The sequence below is a fragment of the Balaenoptera physalus genome (assembly GCF_965194825.1).
Source record: "Balaenoptera physalus genome assembly, chromosome: X".
Lineage (NCBI taxonomy): Eukaryota > Metazoa > Chordata > Mammalia > Artiodactyla > Balaenopteridae > Balaenoptera > Balaenoptera physalus.
In genome coordinates this window covers 118,715,988-118,734,124 of record NC_138903.1, presented here as the reverse complement: position 1 = coordinate 118,734,124, position 18,137 = coordinate 118,715,988, and the positions used below count along the sequence as shown (strand labels likewise).

The following is an 18,137-nucleotide window of genomic DNA, read 5'->3' as shown; positions in this document are numbered from 1 at the left end:
CTGAGCCAATCTCAGTTAGATAAAACCCAAAAAAATCCACACCAAGACACAGCATCACAAAACTTCTAAAAACTTAAGATGAAGTCTTGAAAGCAACCAAAGAAGATCACAGGATTATAGGTAATCTTATAGGGGACCACCAATTTAAATCACAGTGGGCTTCTCACATGATATCATGGAGGCCAAAAGGAAATAACACAACATTTTTCAAGTGCAGAAAATACTTGTCAATCAAAAATTCTGTATCCAGAGAAATTATCCTTCAGGAACAAAGGAGAAATCAAGCCATTCCCAGATTAAGGAGAACTAAGAGAATTTGCCACTAGCAAACCTTCCCTGAAAGAGTAGCTAAATAAAGGTCTCTAAAGAGAAAGGAAATACCAGAAGAAGGCAGGAATCTTCAGGAAGGAAAGAAGAACATGGAATGGGTAAAAATAGAAGTAAACATTATAGACTATCCTTCACCACATGAATTTCTTTAATTATATTTTATGACTGAAGCAAATGATATAACACTACCTGATATGGAGCTCAATGAATGCAGAGGAAATATTTAAGACAATTATATTTGAAAAGCGAGGAGGGTAAAGAGACCTAAATGGAATTAAAATTTCTGTACTTCACTCAAAGTAGTAAAATGTCAACATTAGTAGTAAAATGTCAACAAAGTAGTAAAATATCACCTATATTAGTAGGTGATAATTTATGTATGTGTGTGGTAATACCTATAGCAACCACTAAAAAAACTGTACAAAATATCACCAATATTAGTAGGTGATAATTTATGTATGTGTGTGGTAATACCTATAGCAACCACTAGAAAAACTATACAAAGCAATATGCTCAAAAGCATTATAAATAAATAAAGTGGAATTCTAAAAATTGTTCAAGTAACCCACAGGAAGAAAAGAAGAAAAAAAAGAACAAGAAATAGGGAACAAACATAAAACAAATATTGAAACAACAGACTTAAGCCCTAACAATTCAATTATTACTTTAAATGTAAATAGCCTAAATTCAGCAATTAAAAGACAGAGATTAGCAGAATAGATTTTTTAAAATGACCTAGCTATATGTTTTCTATAAGCAATAATCTACAACTATAACAATATAGTCAATTTGAAAGTAAAAGGATGGAAAAAGATATACCTTGCAAACATTAATCAAAAGAAAGCAGAAGTAGCAATATTAATATCAGATAAAGTAAACTTCAGAGCAAGGAAAATTACCAGAGACAAAGAAGGATATTACATAATAATAAAAGGGTCAATCCATGGAGAAAACCAGCAAAAAACACAGCTGAAAAGTATGTGAGCAAAATCTATAGATATGAAGGAGGACTAGACAAATCCATAATAGTAGTTGGAGACCTCAATACCCCACTCTTAACAATTGATAGAACTGCTAGACAGATAATCAGCAAGGATATAGACAATGTTAACTCAATTCACCAACAGGATCTAATTGACATATATAGGACATTACAACTAATCACAGCAGAATACACTTTTTTTTTCAAGCACTCATGGGATGTTCAACAATATAACTATATCCTGGGTCATAAAAAACAAAACAAAAGAAAACAAAAAACCCTTAACAAACTTAAAAGAATTAAAATCATACAGCGTATGTTCTTTGGCCAAAATCAAACTAGAAACCAATAACAAAGATAAAAGTGAAATCTCCAAACACTTGGAAACTAAGCAACACACTTAATAATCCATGAGTCAAAGAGACAGTCTCAAAGGAAATTTAAAAAAACACATAAAACTGAATGAAAATGAAAATACAACGTAGGAACATATATGGGATGGATCTAAAGCAGTGGTGAGAGGGAAATTTACATCACTAAATGCTTACATTGGAAAAGGAAAAAAGTCTCAAATCAATAAGCTAATCTTTTTAAGAACCTAGAAAAAGAAGAGCAAGATAAATCCAAAGAAAGCAGAAGGAAGCACATAATAATAAGAGCAGAAATCAATGACATTGAAAATGGAATCAATAGGGAAAATTAATGAAACAAAAAGCTGGTTCTTTGAAAAAACTCAATAAAATTGATAAACCTCTAGCAAATTTGAAAAGGTACAAAGAGAGAAGACACAAATAGCCAGCATCAGGAGTAAAATAAAAATATCACAGCAGGTCCTGTAATCATGAAAAGGATAATAAAGGAATACTACAAACCACTTTATGGTCCTAAATTCACATGCAGGAACTTGTACACAAATGTTCATAGCACCTTTATTTCTAATAGTCCCAAACTGGAAACTACCCATATGTCCTTCAGTGGGTGAATGGTTAAACAAACTGTGGTAAATCCATACTGTGGAATACAACTCAGCAATACAAAGGAATGCACCACTGATATATGCAACAACTTGGATGAGTCTCAAGGGAATTATGCTGAGGGAGAAAAAGCCAATCTAAAAAGAATACTGTATAAGTCCATTTATATAACATTCTCAGAATGACAAAACTATAATGATAGTTATAGAGAACAGACTTGTGGTTGCCAGGGATGGAGAGAGAGGATGGGTGTGGCTATAATAGTGTAACACAAGAGAGTTTTGTGGTAATTGCATAGTTGAGCATCTCGATTGTGGTGATGGTTATACAAACCTTCACATGTGATAAAATTGCATGGAGTCTTACCCCCACACTCATACACACACACACACACACACACACACACACACAGAAACACACAGAAACACAAGAGTGTATGTATGTAACTAGTAGAACTTGAATATGATCTCTGGATTTTACCAGTAGCAATTTCTTGACTTTGATATTGTGCTATAGCTGTGTAAGATGTTAACTTTGGGGGAAGCTAGGGGAAGGCTGCTCAGGACTTCCTTGTGTATTTCTTTGCAACCTCCTGTGAATTTATAATTATTTCAACATAAACCATTATAAAAAACATTTGTACCAAGTGAGAGACTCCATATATGAAGTCCTTCGTCAACTGAGAAGGGCTGCATACATGCCTATTATTAGTGCTATTATTACTCATCTACCTTCCTGGTCCCAACTTTTCTCCATGTACAACAGCCCCAAAGAGTATTGCCAAAATAAGCAGTTTTGCGCATTGTAGTCACTCCATGGGAAACCAAAATCCTTTTGTTAACCTAGCTGAAGCTTACAGTCCTCTATCAGGCTGCCTCCCCCTAGTCCTTCTTTGCTTCAAGACAGAGCATTTCTGGTCAGGCCATAAAACATGTTTTTATTAACACAGTAAGAAGCACTTCAATAAGGGTGAGCCTCACGTGTAGTCAGAATAAGAGTTAACAAGAGCACCAGCATCCTCAACTTCAGAGAGTATATATGTATACAATTGTATATGTATAACAGGTGTGATGTTTGTCATTAATTTATAGGAATCCAGACGTAATAAGGACACTCTGCTCCCCTGCTTTGGAAATCAGCTTATTATGACTTCAAATATTTCCCACTTTACCTGGCCTCAGTTAAGAACACGGGCACTGACATAAGGTAAATGTAGGTCTAAATCCCAGCTCTGACACTTACAGGCTGTGAGAATATGGGCCATTTGTGTTGAATTCGCTAAGCCTCATTTCCTCATCTGTAAAGTGAGGTCTTAATCACAATTACCCAGATGGTTGCTGGCATGAGCCAATGAGATTTTGAAAAATAGCTCAGCATGACACCTTCTGGCATACAGTAAAAACTTAATACACAGGAGTAGTTGTAGTAGTGATAATTATTATTATTATCATTATTATGATTCTTATTTCACCACCCACCTCTCGTGGTGGCCAAGACCTAGAACCTGTGGTTTTAGATGTCACTCCTTATTGTAATTCTGAGTGAGGCTGGTTCTTTCTATCTGCACCCTCTCAAAAACTTTTGAGAAAATCTTCAGGTTTCAAGTAAACCTTTACTTCTTTGGGGTCTACACTGTGGTTTTCACTGAGTTTCATTCTGATATTTAGATTCAGCCAAAGGTAGAGTTCAAAGTGAAATTTAAAGAGGAAATATTCTTTTATGCAACTATAACTGAAAAAAGTTTCTGCAAAATGGAAAGTGCTGAGTTTTGGGCAAATTTGAGGTCAGTTTGCTTTCTTAGTCCAGACAACTCTGCCTGTACTGGTGGTGCCATAAGCGTGCAAGAGAGAAATGGCTGTAGGAAGAGAAGAGGCCCTTTCTCTATCCAGTAGTTATCCTGGATATAACGGAGAGATGGTTGTAGGAAAGGTAAAATGGGACCCTGTCCAGAGGCTCAGTGTCTGCTGGATGTTTCATCACCTTTAGGCAGTTGCTCTTAGTCAGAGGCAATGTTTGACTGAGGCTGCAGTGGGCAGGGGTCAATGCAAGGGCCTCCTCTCCAACTTCCCAGATGGAAAGTGTCGGGGAGAGGGAAATTTCCTCCTCTCCCTCACCTGAGCTCTTGTGGCTGGACTAATAATAATATTGACACAAGACAAATTAACAGGAGAAAGAGAAACAAATTTCAGTTCATGAGCACAGAGGTCTCATAGAAATGGAACCTGAGAAGTGGCCAAAGCAGGCAACTTTTATACTTTTTAGACAATGAAACAATAAATTTGTAAGGAATTGACAGGACAAAGGAATGTAGACTTGGGGTGCTCAGTTAGAGAAGAATCTAAACAGAGTATGAGCTTGAGGTAGTCAATGAAAGAAGTAACAAGGTTTGTTTCTACAGTCTTCTTGGCCTGAATTCCCCATCTCTGGTGATAAGCGTTCACCTTTCACATGAGATTTATTTCCTGCTTTCAAGGAGACAGAAAGGAGGTCAGAGTGTCCCTCTTACATTGCCCATTTCCTAACTAACTTTAATTCAAAATAATCAATATGCCACTGTGACATTTTGGGGGTTGACCTGCCTTGAGTCCCAACAGAAGTAACTGTGCAAACACAATAGAACTGTCAAAAGCACATGATGTCTTCTACGTAAAGTATGAAACATAGGCCAACAGTGTAGCTAGTTCTACAGCACTATAAAAATAGATAATTTTTGCAATAGACTGAATGTGTCTCCCCCAAATTCATACATTGAAATCCTAACCCCCCAGTGTGAGGGTATCTGGAGGTGGGGCATTTGGAAAGTGACTAGGTCCATGAAGGTGGAGCCCTCACGAGTGGGATTAGTGCCCTTTAAAAGAGACCCAGAGAGCTCCCTTGCCCCTTCTACCATGTGAGGACACAGCAAGAAGACGCTGTCTATGAACCAAGAATCAGGCTCTCACCAGACACTGAATCTGCTGGTGTCTTGATTTTGAACTTCCCAGCCTCCATAAATCTGAGAAATAAATTTCTGTTGTTTAAGCCACCCAGTCTATGGTAATTTGTTATAGCAGCCTGAACAGACTAAGACAGTCGTTTGTGAAGACAGAAAATTAAAACTTGAAAATTCGATAATGTCATACTTAAGTAATCAGCACTCACACAACCTGTTAGTCATACCATTCCCATGACTAAGGCAATGCATTTACCAATGAAAATTCCTTTCTGGGGTACCTTCTGGGTATAGTGCTATAGACGCACACATTTTAAATGTCAGGCTAAACAGCATTTTGTCTGGAGCAGTCAAGAAATAAACCCCTGGATGAATGGAAGATCCAGGAACATCTGTTCAGGGAAAATAACTGAGCATTCTGGTTGAAGGATCTTGGGGATATAAAATACGTTTGGAGGATTATTCTTTTTTTTTTTTTTTTTAACATCTTTATTGAAGTATAATTGCCTTACAATGGTGTGTTAGCTTCTGCTTTATAACAAAGTGAATCAGTTATACATATACAATATGTTCCCATTTCTCTTCCCTCTTGCATCTCCCTCCCTCCCACCCTCCCCATCCCATCCCTCTAGGTGGTCACAAAGCACCGAGCTGATCTCCCTGTGCTATGCGGCTGCTTCCCACTAGTTATCTATTTTACATTTGGTAGTGTATATATGTCCATGACACTCTCTTACCCTGTCACATCTCACCCCACCCCCTCCCCATATCCTCAAGTCCATTCTCTAGTAGGTCTGTGTCTTTATTCCCGTCTTGCCACTAGGTTCTTCATGGCCTTTTTTTTTTTTTTCTTTGACATTGTTTCTGAGTTTTAATTTTTCAATTTCCATGCAGATTTTGGAATGCATTGCCTGATAAGGGAATTAGGAAGAAAAACAAAGGTACCAGATAAGCCTCCCTCATCCCAGCTAAAGGCATACTCTTGAGTGGTTTTTTAAAAAAAATATTTATTTATTTACTTACTTGGCTATGCCGGGTCTTAGTTGCTGCATGCGGGATCTAGTTCCCTGACGAGGGATGGAAGCTGGGCCCCCTGCATTGGGAGTGCAGAGTCTTAACCACTGGACCACCAGAAAAGTCCCCTCCTGAGTCTTTTCAATATCACTTCTTTCTCTGACCTTTCCTCCAGTCTCATTAGGTTGGGGCCTTATGGGATCTGTAGGAGAGAAATATTTGCCACCCCAAGATGTCTCTTTGGCATGCGGATTATTTCGAGCTGAAAACAATCAAGGTCCAAAAAAGACTCAGGAAGAAGCTTTGGCCTTCCCCCTGACTGCCTAAAGAGTGTAGATAGAGGACCAGTTCCAGGCAGGAAGCTACCATCATTGGTAACTATAGTGAGAACTAGGTGTGTAGACAGGGAAGAACCCAGCAAAGTCTGTTATAATTACTCTCTGTGTCCCATTGTCTCTGCAAGAAGCAGCAAACATTTTTTTGTTTTTACCAAATATGTTCTTTTCCATCTCCATGTGAATTGTCTTTCTCCCCTTTGAAGCCCCAAAGCACTACCGTGAGTATCCTCTTTTGTCTTTAGCTGAAGTTTGGTATTAAAGGTGTGGGTTTAGTCCATTTTGGGAGTTAGTTTTCCTGGGTCTCCCCCATGTATACGTGTTCTTAAACTTTGTTTGATTTTCTCCTGTTAATCTGTCTCATGTCAATTTAATTCTTAGACCAGCCAGAAGAACCTAGAAGAATCTAAAAGGGTAGAGGAAAATTTCTTCCTCCCCAGTAAATCTCACAGTCTCTCATACCTTTCCCTCAGAGTGCACATCACACTTAGAATTAGATAACAAATTATGTAATTGTGAGTGTAGTGCTTTTCTTCTCCTGCTAGACTATACACTCTATGAGGACAGGCCCTGTGTCCAGTATGGTCACTGCTTCTGGGACTCCTAGCTCACAACCTGGCACACTGTGGATGCTCAGTAAATATTTCTGAGTTAATCCAATTTCCCCACCATCCTTGATCTGAACTAGCTTGAAGAACTTCTGTGCCTTGCAAACAAGAAACTTGAATAGAATGCAAAGGAATCAGTGAAAACTCAGTCTCTGAGAAAGCTTAGCCCAGGTTTCTTTCCAAGAGTTTATTTGCAAAGGGATTCCTTCTGTTTTTAGTGAAGGGCCCCCATTTCACTCCCAGAGGCTTGGATAACTAGATCTGTTTCCTCTTCTCAGCCGTGGAGTAAAGTGTTACACTACTCCTTCTTTCCTCACCTCCATTGTAGTTTCATTTCTAGGTTGCTAATCTGACCTTTAGTTTTTTTTTTTTTAAAGTCACCAAATGCAAAGAGAAAGTAGGTATTTTCCCCAGGTATTATTACCAAAGTGAGACCACATCATTTCTTAGAGTCTCTGTAGTTAGAGACCCATTTGCTGTTCAAAGTTCCTGCTCCCCATACAAGTGCCAGAAGGGGATCCATCCTTATCCCAAAGCCAGTTTTCCTCGGAAAAGTTAGGCTGAGATGTTTATATGAATGTAAATTATTGAGAAGAGAATGGTGTGGTTTAAAATTTGCTCAGGAGGGACTTCCCTGGTCGTGCAGTGGTTAAGAATCTGCCTGCCAATGCAGGGGACACGGGTTCGGGCCCTGGTCCGTGAAGGTCCTACATGCTGCAGAGCAACCAAGCCCATGTGCCACAACTACTGAGCCCGTGTGCCACAACTACTGAAGCCCACGTGCGTAGAGATCATGCTCCACAACAAGAGAAGCCACCGCAATGAGAAGCCCGCGCACTGCAATGAAGAGTAGCCCCCGCTCACTACAACTAGAGAAAGCCCGCACGCAGCAATGAAGACCCAACGCAGCCAAAAATAAATAAATTAATAAATTAATTTAAAAAAATTTGCTCAGGAAACCCAAGGACTTAGCAAATGCCAGACTTTTGAATATAGGACTTAGGAATTGCTCCCCCAAATGACAGATTTGCTCCCATTTAGTTCAGAATTTAACAAATGCACCGGGCTTTCTTGGTGGCGCAGTGGTTGAGAATCTGCCTGCCAATGCAGGGGACACGGGTTCGAGCCCTGGTCTGGGAAGATCCCACATGCCGCGGAGCAACTAGGCCCGTGAGCCACAATTACTGAGCCTGCGCGTCTGGAGCCTGTGCTCCGCAACAAGAGAGGCCGCGATAATGAGAGGCCCACGCACCGCGATGAAGAGTGGCCCCCACTTGCCGCAACTAGAGAAAGCCCTCGCACAGAAACGAAGACCCAACACAGCCATAAATAAATAAATAAATAAATAAATAAATAAACACAAAAGTTAAAAAAAAAAACCCCAGAAAACAAATGCACCCAATTTCCTTCTCTACCTGCCCCAACCCCTATAGTATTTAGGCAAAACTTGGAAGCCTGCCGTCAGGCCTGTTGTAAAGCAAAGCCCTGTAATGGATGGGAGGCTGTCCTAGAAACTAAGGCCCCCTCATACCCACAAGGCAACATATCAAGAATTACATAAGCTCTAAAGAGACTGAGACACTTCTTGAGAACTCCTTTTAAAAAGAATTATTACTCTGTACTCTTATGTTGAATATGTGGGCAACATATTTTAATATATAAGCAGACATTGCTTTTCTACCTCAGTTTCCAAGAGACATGGCCACTCCTAATGATCTTTTGATCTCAGCTTAAGATGCCACATCACCTCCTCCAGGAAGCCTTCCTTCACCTCCACCAAGAAAATATCTTCCTCTGTGCTTCCAAAGCAGCCCCAGCAGAGCACTTGACTGCTCACCTCCTTCTGTCTGTTTCCTCTTTTGTCTCTCCCACTGAACCTAGATCCCCTGAAGGCAAGAACACATCTTTTCCGGTCAATCATTCTGCTCTCTCTTGCTTCTGGATCTTCACTCCTAATTATCCTTCAGGGCTTTTGCTTAAGCCCTGCCTCCTGTGTGAAGCCTCCTCCACACTCTTCCACCCTAGACGGAAATCCTACAGCCATGTGGCCTCCTGGATTTACTGAAACCACATATTTGCTAGTCTATCTCCAGTGGTGTGCTGGTAAATGGTTAATAACTGGTTTTCTGAAAAAATATTCCTGGTTGATAGTGATTGCTGATTTCCATAGTATAAATACTCCTACCGTGGTCAATTTCAAGCTGCCAGTGTGAGGTCACTCAATGCCTACTCGGGAAGAAGTGGCTGGCTGCGCAGCATCGTGCAGACACAGTGGATGTGGAGAGCCTCAAGAGCACAGGTAATCATAAAAGGCACAAAAAATGATTAGGAACTGATGAGCTTTGACTATTTATTTATTTTTATTTTATTTATTTTTGCTGCATTGGGTCTTTGTTGCTGCGCGCAGGCTTTCTATAGTTGCGGTGAGCGGGGGCTACTCTTCATTGTGGTGCACAGGCTTCTCATTGCAGGGGCTTCTCTTGTTGTGGAGCACGGGCTCTAGGCACGTGGGCTTCAGTAGTTGTGGCACACGGGCTCAGTAGTTGTGGCTCACGGGCTCTAGAGCACAGGTTCAGTAGTTGTGGCGCACGGGCTTAGTTGCTCCGTGGCATGTGGGATCGTCCCAGACCAGGGCTCGAACCCGTGTCCCCTGCATTGGCAGGCAGATTCTTAACCACTGCGCCACCAGGGAAGCCCACTTTGAGTATTTATTAGCTTTGTTTTAACTGTATTTGCTTTAATTGTAAGTTTACATAATTTAATTTTTAATAGCAGTGTGTTTAACAATCGGTTTGCAAAATTTCTGACTGTTTATCCACGCTCCCGAGCCAGCACATCATTCTCTGTCTCCCAGACTAGGCTGTCAGTTCCTTGAGGACTGAGACCAGGACCATCTTGTCCTCACCGTACCTCCTGCCCCGCAGCTCAGAGGAGACACTCACCCATGTTCACTGGAGGTAGCCAGGCGAATCCAACCTTTGGTTTCCCCATCGAAGAAGTCCAGAGAGAGCTCGGTGTGCTCTTTAACCACAAAGGTGTTGGGAAGGAAGAGATTTCCCTCTACCCTTGTAGGTTCTTCTGGCTGGCCTAAAAATTAAACTGACACGAGACAGATTAACAGGAAAAAATCACACAAAGTTTAAGAACGTGCATACATGGGAGAGCCCCAGGAAAACTGAGTAACTCCGAAAATGGACAAAACCCTCACCTTAAATACCAACTTCAGCTAAAGATAAAAGAGGATGTCGGGGGTAGGGGTTTGGGACTTCAAAAGGGCGGGAAGGCAATTGACATAGAGATGGAAAAGCAAACGTTTGGTAAATAAATGTTTGCCGGGCCAGACAGAGACAGTGGGACACAGAGTGGACTCTGATCTCTAGGTCCTCTTCCCCCAACCCCCTGCCCCCAGCCCATGTTCTCTGCAGATGTCTCCGCTGATAGCTTTATTCTGGGAACAGGCCCTCTGTGTACATTCTTTTAGGCACTTAGGGGGAAGGTGACAATTTCTTCCTGAGTCTTTCAGGCCTTGATTGTTTTCAGCTCGAAATAATCCGCATGCCAAAGAGACATCTTGGGGTGGCAAGTTTTGCTCCCCTACAAAGGTCACTTGGCAAATGCTCTAGAGGAAGCCTTCCGACCTCCGCTAAGAACAAGGTCAGATCTCTGTTATATATAACACCTCACGACCAGCTTCCTACCCGCTGACCTAACATGAGGCTGAGGGGCGAGCACCAGCTTTCTTCCTAAGGAAGCAAGCAAGATACTACAGGTCTGATCTTAATGCCAACTTCACACCAAATCCCGTACAGCAAAAGAGAATTCTTGCCTTTCCAAGCCTCAGACACCGATCCAGTTATTTCAAGACCCATTAGAATTCACAGAATTCCAACCCAATGGGAGAATTTAGACATTTCCCTGAGGTTTCTTGGAATGGTTTTGACTACCCCAGAGCACCAGGCCGGCCATCAGCAGGATAGAACTACAGAAATAGTCACAGTATGTTTCAGGCCAAATCCAAGTCATAGTAAGTGTGAAATAAAATTCATATTTATGGTAAAATGAGAAAAATTTAAACATAAAAATTCTTCTCTGCCCTTTGGCCTCCTCTCTCCCCCTACTGTGCACTGTGTATCTGCATTATGCATTGACCAAACCTCCCGCATTTAGAGTAAGACCTGCTCAACCATAAAGATCAACATTCTCCCAGCATCAACAAGGCAACTCCTTAAAGAACATTCCTGGGCTTCCCTGGTGATGCAGTGGTTAAGAATCCGCCTGCCAATGCAGGGGACACGGGTTCGAGCCCTGGTCCCGGAAGATCCCACATGCCGCAGAGCAACTAAGCCCGTGCGCCACAACTACTGAGCCTGCACTCTAGAGCCCACCAGCCGCAACTACTGAAGCCCGCGCGCCTAGAGCCCGTGCTCCGCAACAAGAGAAGCCACCACAACGAGAAGCCCGCACACCGCAACAAAGACCCAACACAGCCAAAAATAAATTAATAAATTTACTTTTTTAAAAAGATAACATTCCTTCTTGATCTTGTAAAGGGTCACATGACCCACCACAAATGTACTTAAATCTGGATTACGTAAACTGTCAATAATAAGTCATTTGATGTACAGCCCTCTGTCTCAAAAAACGTATATAAATTGTGGCTTGACTTCTAACGGGTGGAACAGTCCTCAGAGCTTTCTGAGATGCTCTTCCCAAGTTATAATCCTCAAATTTGGCTCGAAGAAAATTTTCCAATTCTTTCTTAGATTGACTGATTAATTTTTCGTCGACATAAGCCTACCTTTCAGGCACTGGTGGAACCTTCTGGAAAAGAACTTTTAATAATCATAGCAATACCTAACACACAACGGGTGCTTCGTACCTCTGTGCCAAGCACCATGTAAGGCCATCCTCACAGTCTAATTAATGAGGTCTCACATAAAGACCTCAACTGGTGGCGCCCTCATCTAAATTGTCTGGGGCTGCTCCCAATCCAGTGAGATCAGACTGTGGTTGGGATCAAAAGGTTCTGCTTCATTAAGTGTCAGAACGTTGTCGTGGCTCTCTAAGAAATCACAGTTGGGGGGAAAAGTCTCTCAGGGGCTATTTTCCTTTTTGCCAAGATGGTGTCATTCATACTGGCAGGAGGGGGACTTCTCTGGTGGCCCAGTGGTTGAGACTCCACACTCCAAATGCAGGGGGCCCCGGTTCGATCCCTGGTCGGGGAACTAGATCCCGCATGCCGCAACGAAGATCGCACGTGCAGCAACTAAGACCCAGCGCAGCCAAAATAAACAAGCAAATAAATAAATAAATATTTTTTTAAAACTGGCAGGAGATGTGGCTTCCTCATTAATGTGCCCAAGTCTCCTTGACTCACTCCAGTGAGAAGCACAGCAGGAAGACATCCCGCAGGCTCAGCTTTGCCCCTGTCTGACATCCGTTCAGAGAGCTGAAATCCGTTGGCTTTTCAGGGCAGTGGGTGACACTACCCACGGTCCTTACAGATCTTCAATAGGTTGACATTTCACATCATTTGAATAAATCAAAGTGACAGAGGTGCATTAAGTTGCTGAGTTGGGGAGAAGATCATAGAGAAGTGAAAAAGACATTTTCATTTTCTTGCTGATGAGCGAAATAAGTAAATTTTGAAAAGGAAGTGAGAAGCTTTGTGGGAGGAACCTTCTCAGGGAGAGAGCTGCAGTGGTACCTCTGTCTTGGCCAGTAATAAACTGCTGAGGAAATGTCTCAAAACCACCCACCATGTGCACCCTAAAACCCAACGTGTAGAATCCACATTCTCCCTGGAAACAACAGAGCCCTGATTAGGTAAATCCTGACCTTGGAATACAAACTCTCAGTGTCACATGGGAAATTGAATCTGGTTTCCTCTAAGTGGAACTTGAGCCTTGGTCCTCCGTGGTTGTTAATCTTTATTTTTCCTGCAAAAAGAAAAAGTAGTTTTTCTACCATTGGTGAAAACACAGGGTATAGGCGCTCTTCTATTTCTATGCAGAAACAACCTAACTCGGCTTCCAAGCTGCTTTTTCTCAAAAGGAGTTTCAATGGAAGCAACCTAAATGTCCATTGACAGAGGAGTGGATGAAGAACATGTGGCACATATATGCAATGGAATATTACTCAGCCATAAAAAAGAACAAAATAATGCCATTTGCAGCAACATGGATGGACATAGAGATTATCATACTAAATAAGTTAGAGAAAGACAAATATCATATGATATCACTCATGTGGAATCTAAAAATATGGTACAAATGGACTTATTTACAAAATAGAAATAGAGTCACAGATGTAGAAAACAAACTTACGTTTACCAGGGGGGAAAGGGGGGAGAGATGAATTGGGAGATTGGGATTAACATAGACACACTACTATATATTAAAAAGATAACTAATAAGAACCTACTGTATAGCACAGGGAGCTCTACTCAGTACTCTGTAATGGTTTATATGGGAAAAAAGTGGATATATGTATATGTATAACTGATTCACTTTGCTGTACAGCAGAAACTAATACAACATTTTAAATCAACTATACTCCAATAAAAATGAAAAACAAAATACAGCAACAACAACAACAAAGGATTTTTAAGAATTCAGTGAGTGAAAAGAAAAAGCAAGCAAACAAACAAAAACCCCAAGTGGCCCTGCAATTTGAGTCAGAAGTTGAAAAACACGATTGCGAGGCCTCATTCAGGAAGGAAGATCTTTTCATGCTAATCAACTACTAATTATAAAATAGGTGAGAGCAGGCGCTGTGAGGGACTAAAAAGGAGGGGGGGTGGTGGTACTACTTCAGCATTTAGTCACCCTGGACTGGAAAGTGGGCGTTGTAAGATCTGGCACCAAACCCCAGCGAGTCACTCTGTAGCGTGGGTTTCTCGCACTTTGGACTTTCAGTTTGGACACCACTGGGTGGGGGAACTAAAGTCATTGTAAGACCAAGTTATCACATTGCCGATGTCCACTGCCCAGAACCAAGTCAAGGGGAGGGGATTTGTGGTCTAGGAAGTAAACGGAAGGAAAGTGGTCTCAGTGCTGTCTGCATATTAGAATCGCCTGGAGAGCTTTGAAAACTCTGTGTCCAGGCTGCACTCCACGTGAATTAAATCAGAATCTCTGGGAGGAAGACTCAGGAATCAGTTTTTTTAAGCTAGTTAATTAATCAATTAATTAATTAATAAGTTACTGTTAATTGATTGATTTACTTATAGGTATCGGTATTTTTTAAAAAACTCCTTAGGTGATTTCAAGGTGCAGCCAAGATTGAGAATCATGAATTAAACAGCAATAAAGCAGAGCTAAAATAATAAAGTATTCTAATGTGTGCATAGTCTGTGTTTTTTCAAATGATGCTTTCTCTTATAGTTGGCATGCAAATGGGCGATTAGTGTTAGTATTGGTATCTCGTTTCAGTATTGAAATACGTGTAAAGTGAATACCTAATCAAGGGGCCAAGTCTGGGGCCTGAGGTTGAGCAGACAGTAGGCTGGCAAGGCTGATGCCCTCCTCAGAGAGATGGGCTCCTTTGAGCTCATGGGCTTGGCACTTGGTGTGGCTGGCCAATCAGTTGCTACCAAGTGATCAAGGTGAGCCAAGGTCTGAGAGCCAGGCAGGCAGGTGGATCTGGGATTCGAGTGGAGACAGTGTGGAGAGGCATTAAACATGGAAGCCCCCGAGATGGGATGGCGCACTAGAACAGACTCAGAGACGGATGTAGCTTCCTTCTGCCCCACGCTAGAGTTCTTTATTCAGGCTCAGGCGGTGGCCACCCTTCTCTTTGGCGGGGGTTTTGGAGTTTGAGGGGAAGGATCTGCTAGGGCATGTGCTTCCGGGTAGGTCTGAGTTAGTTTCATGTTCATTGTGTTCTGGTCAACAGCCACCTATCTGATTGAGGACAAAGTTTCGAGGTGCCTAAGATTCTCCTGGCTAGGAGAGCTGTGTGCTGATGTGGTGGGACTGGGTACACCGGGCCATGCCTCCAGGTTGGAGTCCTTGCTGCCTTCAGGGTCTGATTGTTAAGATGGCACCCAGTAAATATTGTATTGCAACTCATTTGAGGACATTCATTCACCTGACAACTCTTCATAGAGTGCCTGATAAATTTCAGGTGCTTGTGAGAGAGGACTGAATCAGCTAAGCGGGGCTAGGGGATGGGGGTGAGGGTGTCCCAGTCTTCTGGGGAAGACAGCTCCAACAGGGCTCAATGAGCCCACAGAACAGGAGGGACATGATATAGTAAGAGTTCCCAGAGGTACTGAATCTTAAAGAACGAGTAGGCACTCCCTAGGTGAAGAGAGTGAGGAAGGACATTCTAGGCAGAGGAGACAGAGAAGGAAAAGCATGTTTCTATTGGAGATCACATGCAGATCACTGTAGCTGGGGTGTTAAGTGCTTAGTTGTGCGAACTAAAGGAGAAGGAGGGATCAGGAATGACTCCCCAAGAGATTTGACCGTCATACATTGCTGATGGGGTTGTAAAATGGCAGGGGGGAATGGGGAGTGACTGGTAATGGATAAGAGTGTTGTTAAATGATGCAGAGAAAACAGGTGACAGAATACAGTGGGGTTTTTTTTGGCTGCACCTTCCGGCTTGCAGGATCTTAGTTCCCCGACCAGGGATCGAACCCACGCCCTCAGAGCTAAAGCATGGAATCCTAACCGCTGGACCGCCAGGGAAATCCTGGCAAAACACATTTCAGAGGGACTGGTGCCTGTGGGACCTCCGGGTACTGATGTCCAGTAGCCGGGTAGATGGTGAGTCTCAAGCTCCTGGGAGAGGTCTTGGTAGGAGATGGTGATTTTGGAGTCATCAACGGTCATTGATGTTATGGGAAAGGATTCCATCACTGAGGAAGAGGCTGTGGTGTGTGAGGGCTGTAGGCCAAGGAAAGATCCCTGGAAAACACTAACATTTAGGGGATGGTAGAGAAGGAAGAGCTCATGCAGGAGCCAAAAGAGGAGGCTCAGGAAGATTTGAGGAGAAGCAGCCAAGTGCGAGGACGGATTGTCATGGGATCCCAGAGCATTGAGATAGAAGATCCAGTTTAAATACTATTATATAATTAAGTCGTTGCCCACATTCCTAGTACCAGCCCATACTGACCCTGTTTTGCCTGTATGGGTAAGATGAATTTTGTGCAATGATCAATTCTCTGTAATTAAAAAGTTCTCTTTAAGAAGAGAATGTTTTCAACAGGAACACTTTTTAATTCTTTTCTTCCCCCGCTTTTGCTACAAAATGCATTTACAGGCAGACCTCGGATATACTGTGGGTTTGACTCCAGACCATGGTAATAAAGCGAATATCGCAATAAAGTGGGTCACATGAATTTTTTCGTTTCCCAGTGCATATAAAATTTATGTTTACACTAGATCGTAGTCTATTAAGTGTGCAGTAACATTATGTCTGAAAAAACAATGTACATGCCTTAATTTAAAAATACCTTATTGCTAAAAATGCTAACCATCATCTGAGCCTTCACGAGCCATAGTACTGATACTAACATCAAAGATCACTGATCACAGATCACCATAACAAATAGAATAATAATGAAAAAGTTTGAAATATTGAGAGAATTACCAAAATGGGACGGAGACATGAAGTGAACATATGCTGTTGGAAAAATGGCGCCGATAGACTTGCTCGATGCAGGGTTGCCACAAACCTTCAATTTGTAAAAACACCCAGTATCTGCAAAGCACGGTAAAGTGAAGCACAATAAAACGAGGTCTGCCTGTATTTACAGCCGGATAAAATTCTCCGATTGCATATATGGTACATATTATAAGGTCCTTCTTTGATACATGTCCTGATAATAAGAGGCATTTCTAATTATTAAAATGTCTACCAATAAATAAGCCACAAGGATATATTGTACAGCACAGGAAATATAGCCAATATTTTATAATAACTTTAAATGGAGTATAATCTATAAAAATTTTGAATCACTGTGTGTACACCTGAAGCTAACATAATATTGTAAATCAACTATACCTCAATAAAAATTTTAAAAAATACATAGCAAACAAATATCTTTGTCTCTTAAAATATAATTTAATTAAACTGCTAATGTATAAGCCATATGACTGGTCACTGACCTGGGTGGCTTGCGACCCTTCACTGATGAGTCCAGAGCAATATCAACACATCACCCGACAATGAGAATGTTTTTTTAACAAGAACATTATAAAAGTCTCTTTTACGAGTCCTGGTCCCTGGTCCCGTTTCCCCCCTGCCCCTGCCCCTAGAAAGACAGAGGTCATCTCTCCAGGGCAGAATTAGTCCCTCCACCCTCTGCAGCCCCGTTATTCCTGCAGGTCCTCTTGGAGACAAGAGGAAGAGGTGTAGTCCCCGGAAGACTGAAAAATGAGCTGTCAGGGTGGGCTCGTCACACGTGCCCCAAGTTGTCTGCCTCACGTGTTGACAGTGATATTGAGAGTTGACGTTTATGAAGTGCTAACTATATGGCTGGCATAAGCCTTTACTCATTTAGTCCTCAAAATAACCTTGCAAGTACAGTTATTCTTCCCACTTCAAAGATGAGGGAAACAAGGCAAAGAGAAGTAAAGTGACTTGCCTGCCGCTGTCTAGCTAGAGCATGGTAGGGCTCTAAGAGCACTTGGCCTTAACCAAGATCTACCGACCTCTCAGGAAGCAGCAGCAGGTAGCAGTGCGGTGCAGGAGTAAAGGGAGTGGATTTGAAGTCAGCCAGTCAAGTCCAAGCTCTGTAATCTAACAGCAGGCTGTGCTACATTTGGCTACTTACACACCCTCTCTGAGCCTGGGTTTCGTAATCTATATCATGGGGATATTAATACTAGCTCTGCGAACCTCACTGGTTTGTTGTGATGATCAATTGAGATGTGTACTAAGCGAATGCTTAAAACGATAAAGCTCTGTGCAGACGCAAGTAGGTGGTACTATTATTTTCCCAGAACCTCA

The 18,137-nt window shown here is 41.9% G+C and overlaps 1 protein-coding gene across 2 annotated transcripts in view; it reads right to left on the bottom strand.

Annotated features, from left to right (window-relative positions):
* The window catches only part of VGLL1 (vestigial like family member 1), a 71,587-nt gene that overhangs the window by 16,051 nt on the left and 37,399 nt on the right, over positions 1-18,137 (bottom strand). The window contains exon 4 of one of the 2 annotated variants that reach the window (XM_082445423.1): positions 5,677-10,274. The exons of the other annotated variant lie outside the window; for it this stretch is intronic. Within the exon in view, the coding sequence (XP_082301549.1) occupies positions 10,270-10,274 (5 nt within the window). The 3' untranslated portion in view covers positions 5,677-10,269. Of the gene's footprint in view, positions 1-5,676; positions 10,275-18,137 lie in introns of those variants that run through there. 2 annotated transcript variants of the gene reach the window in all.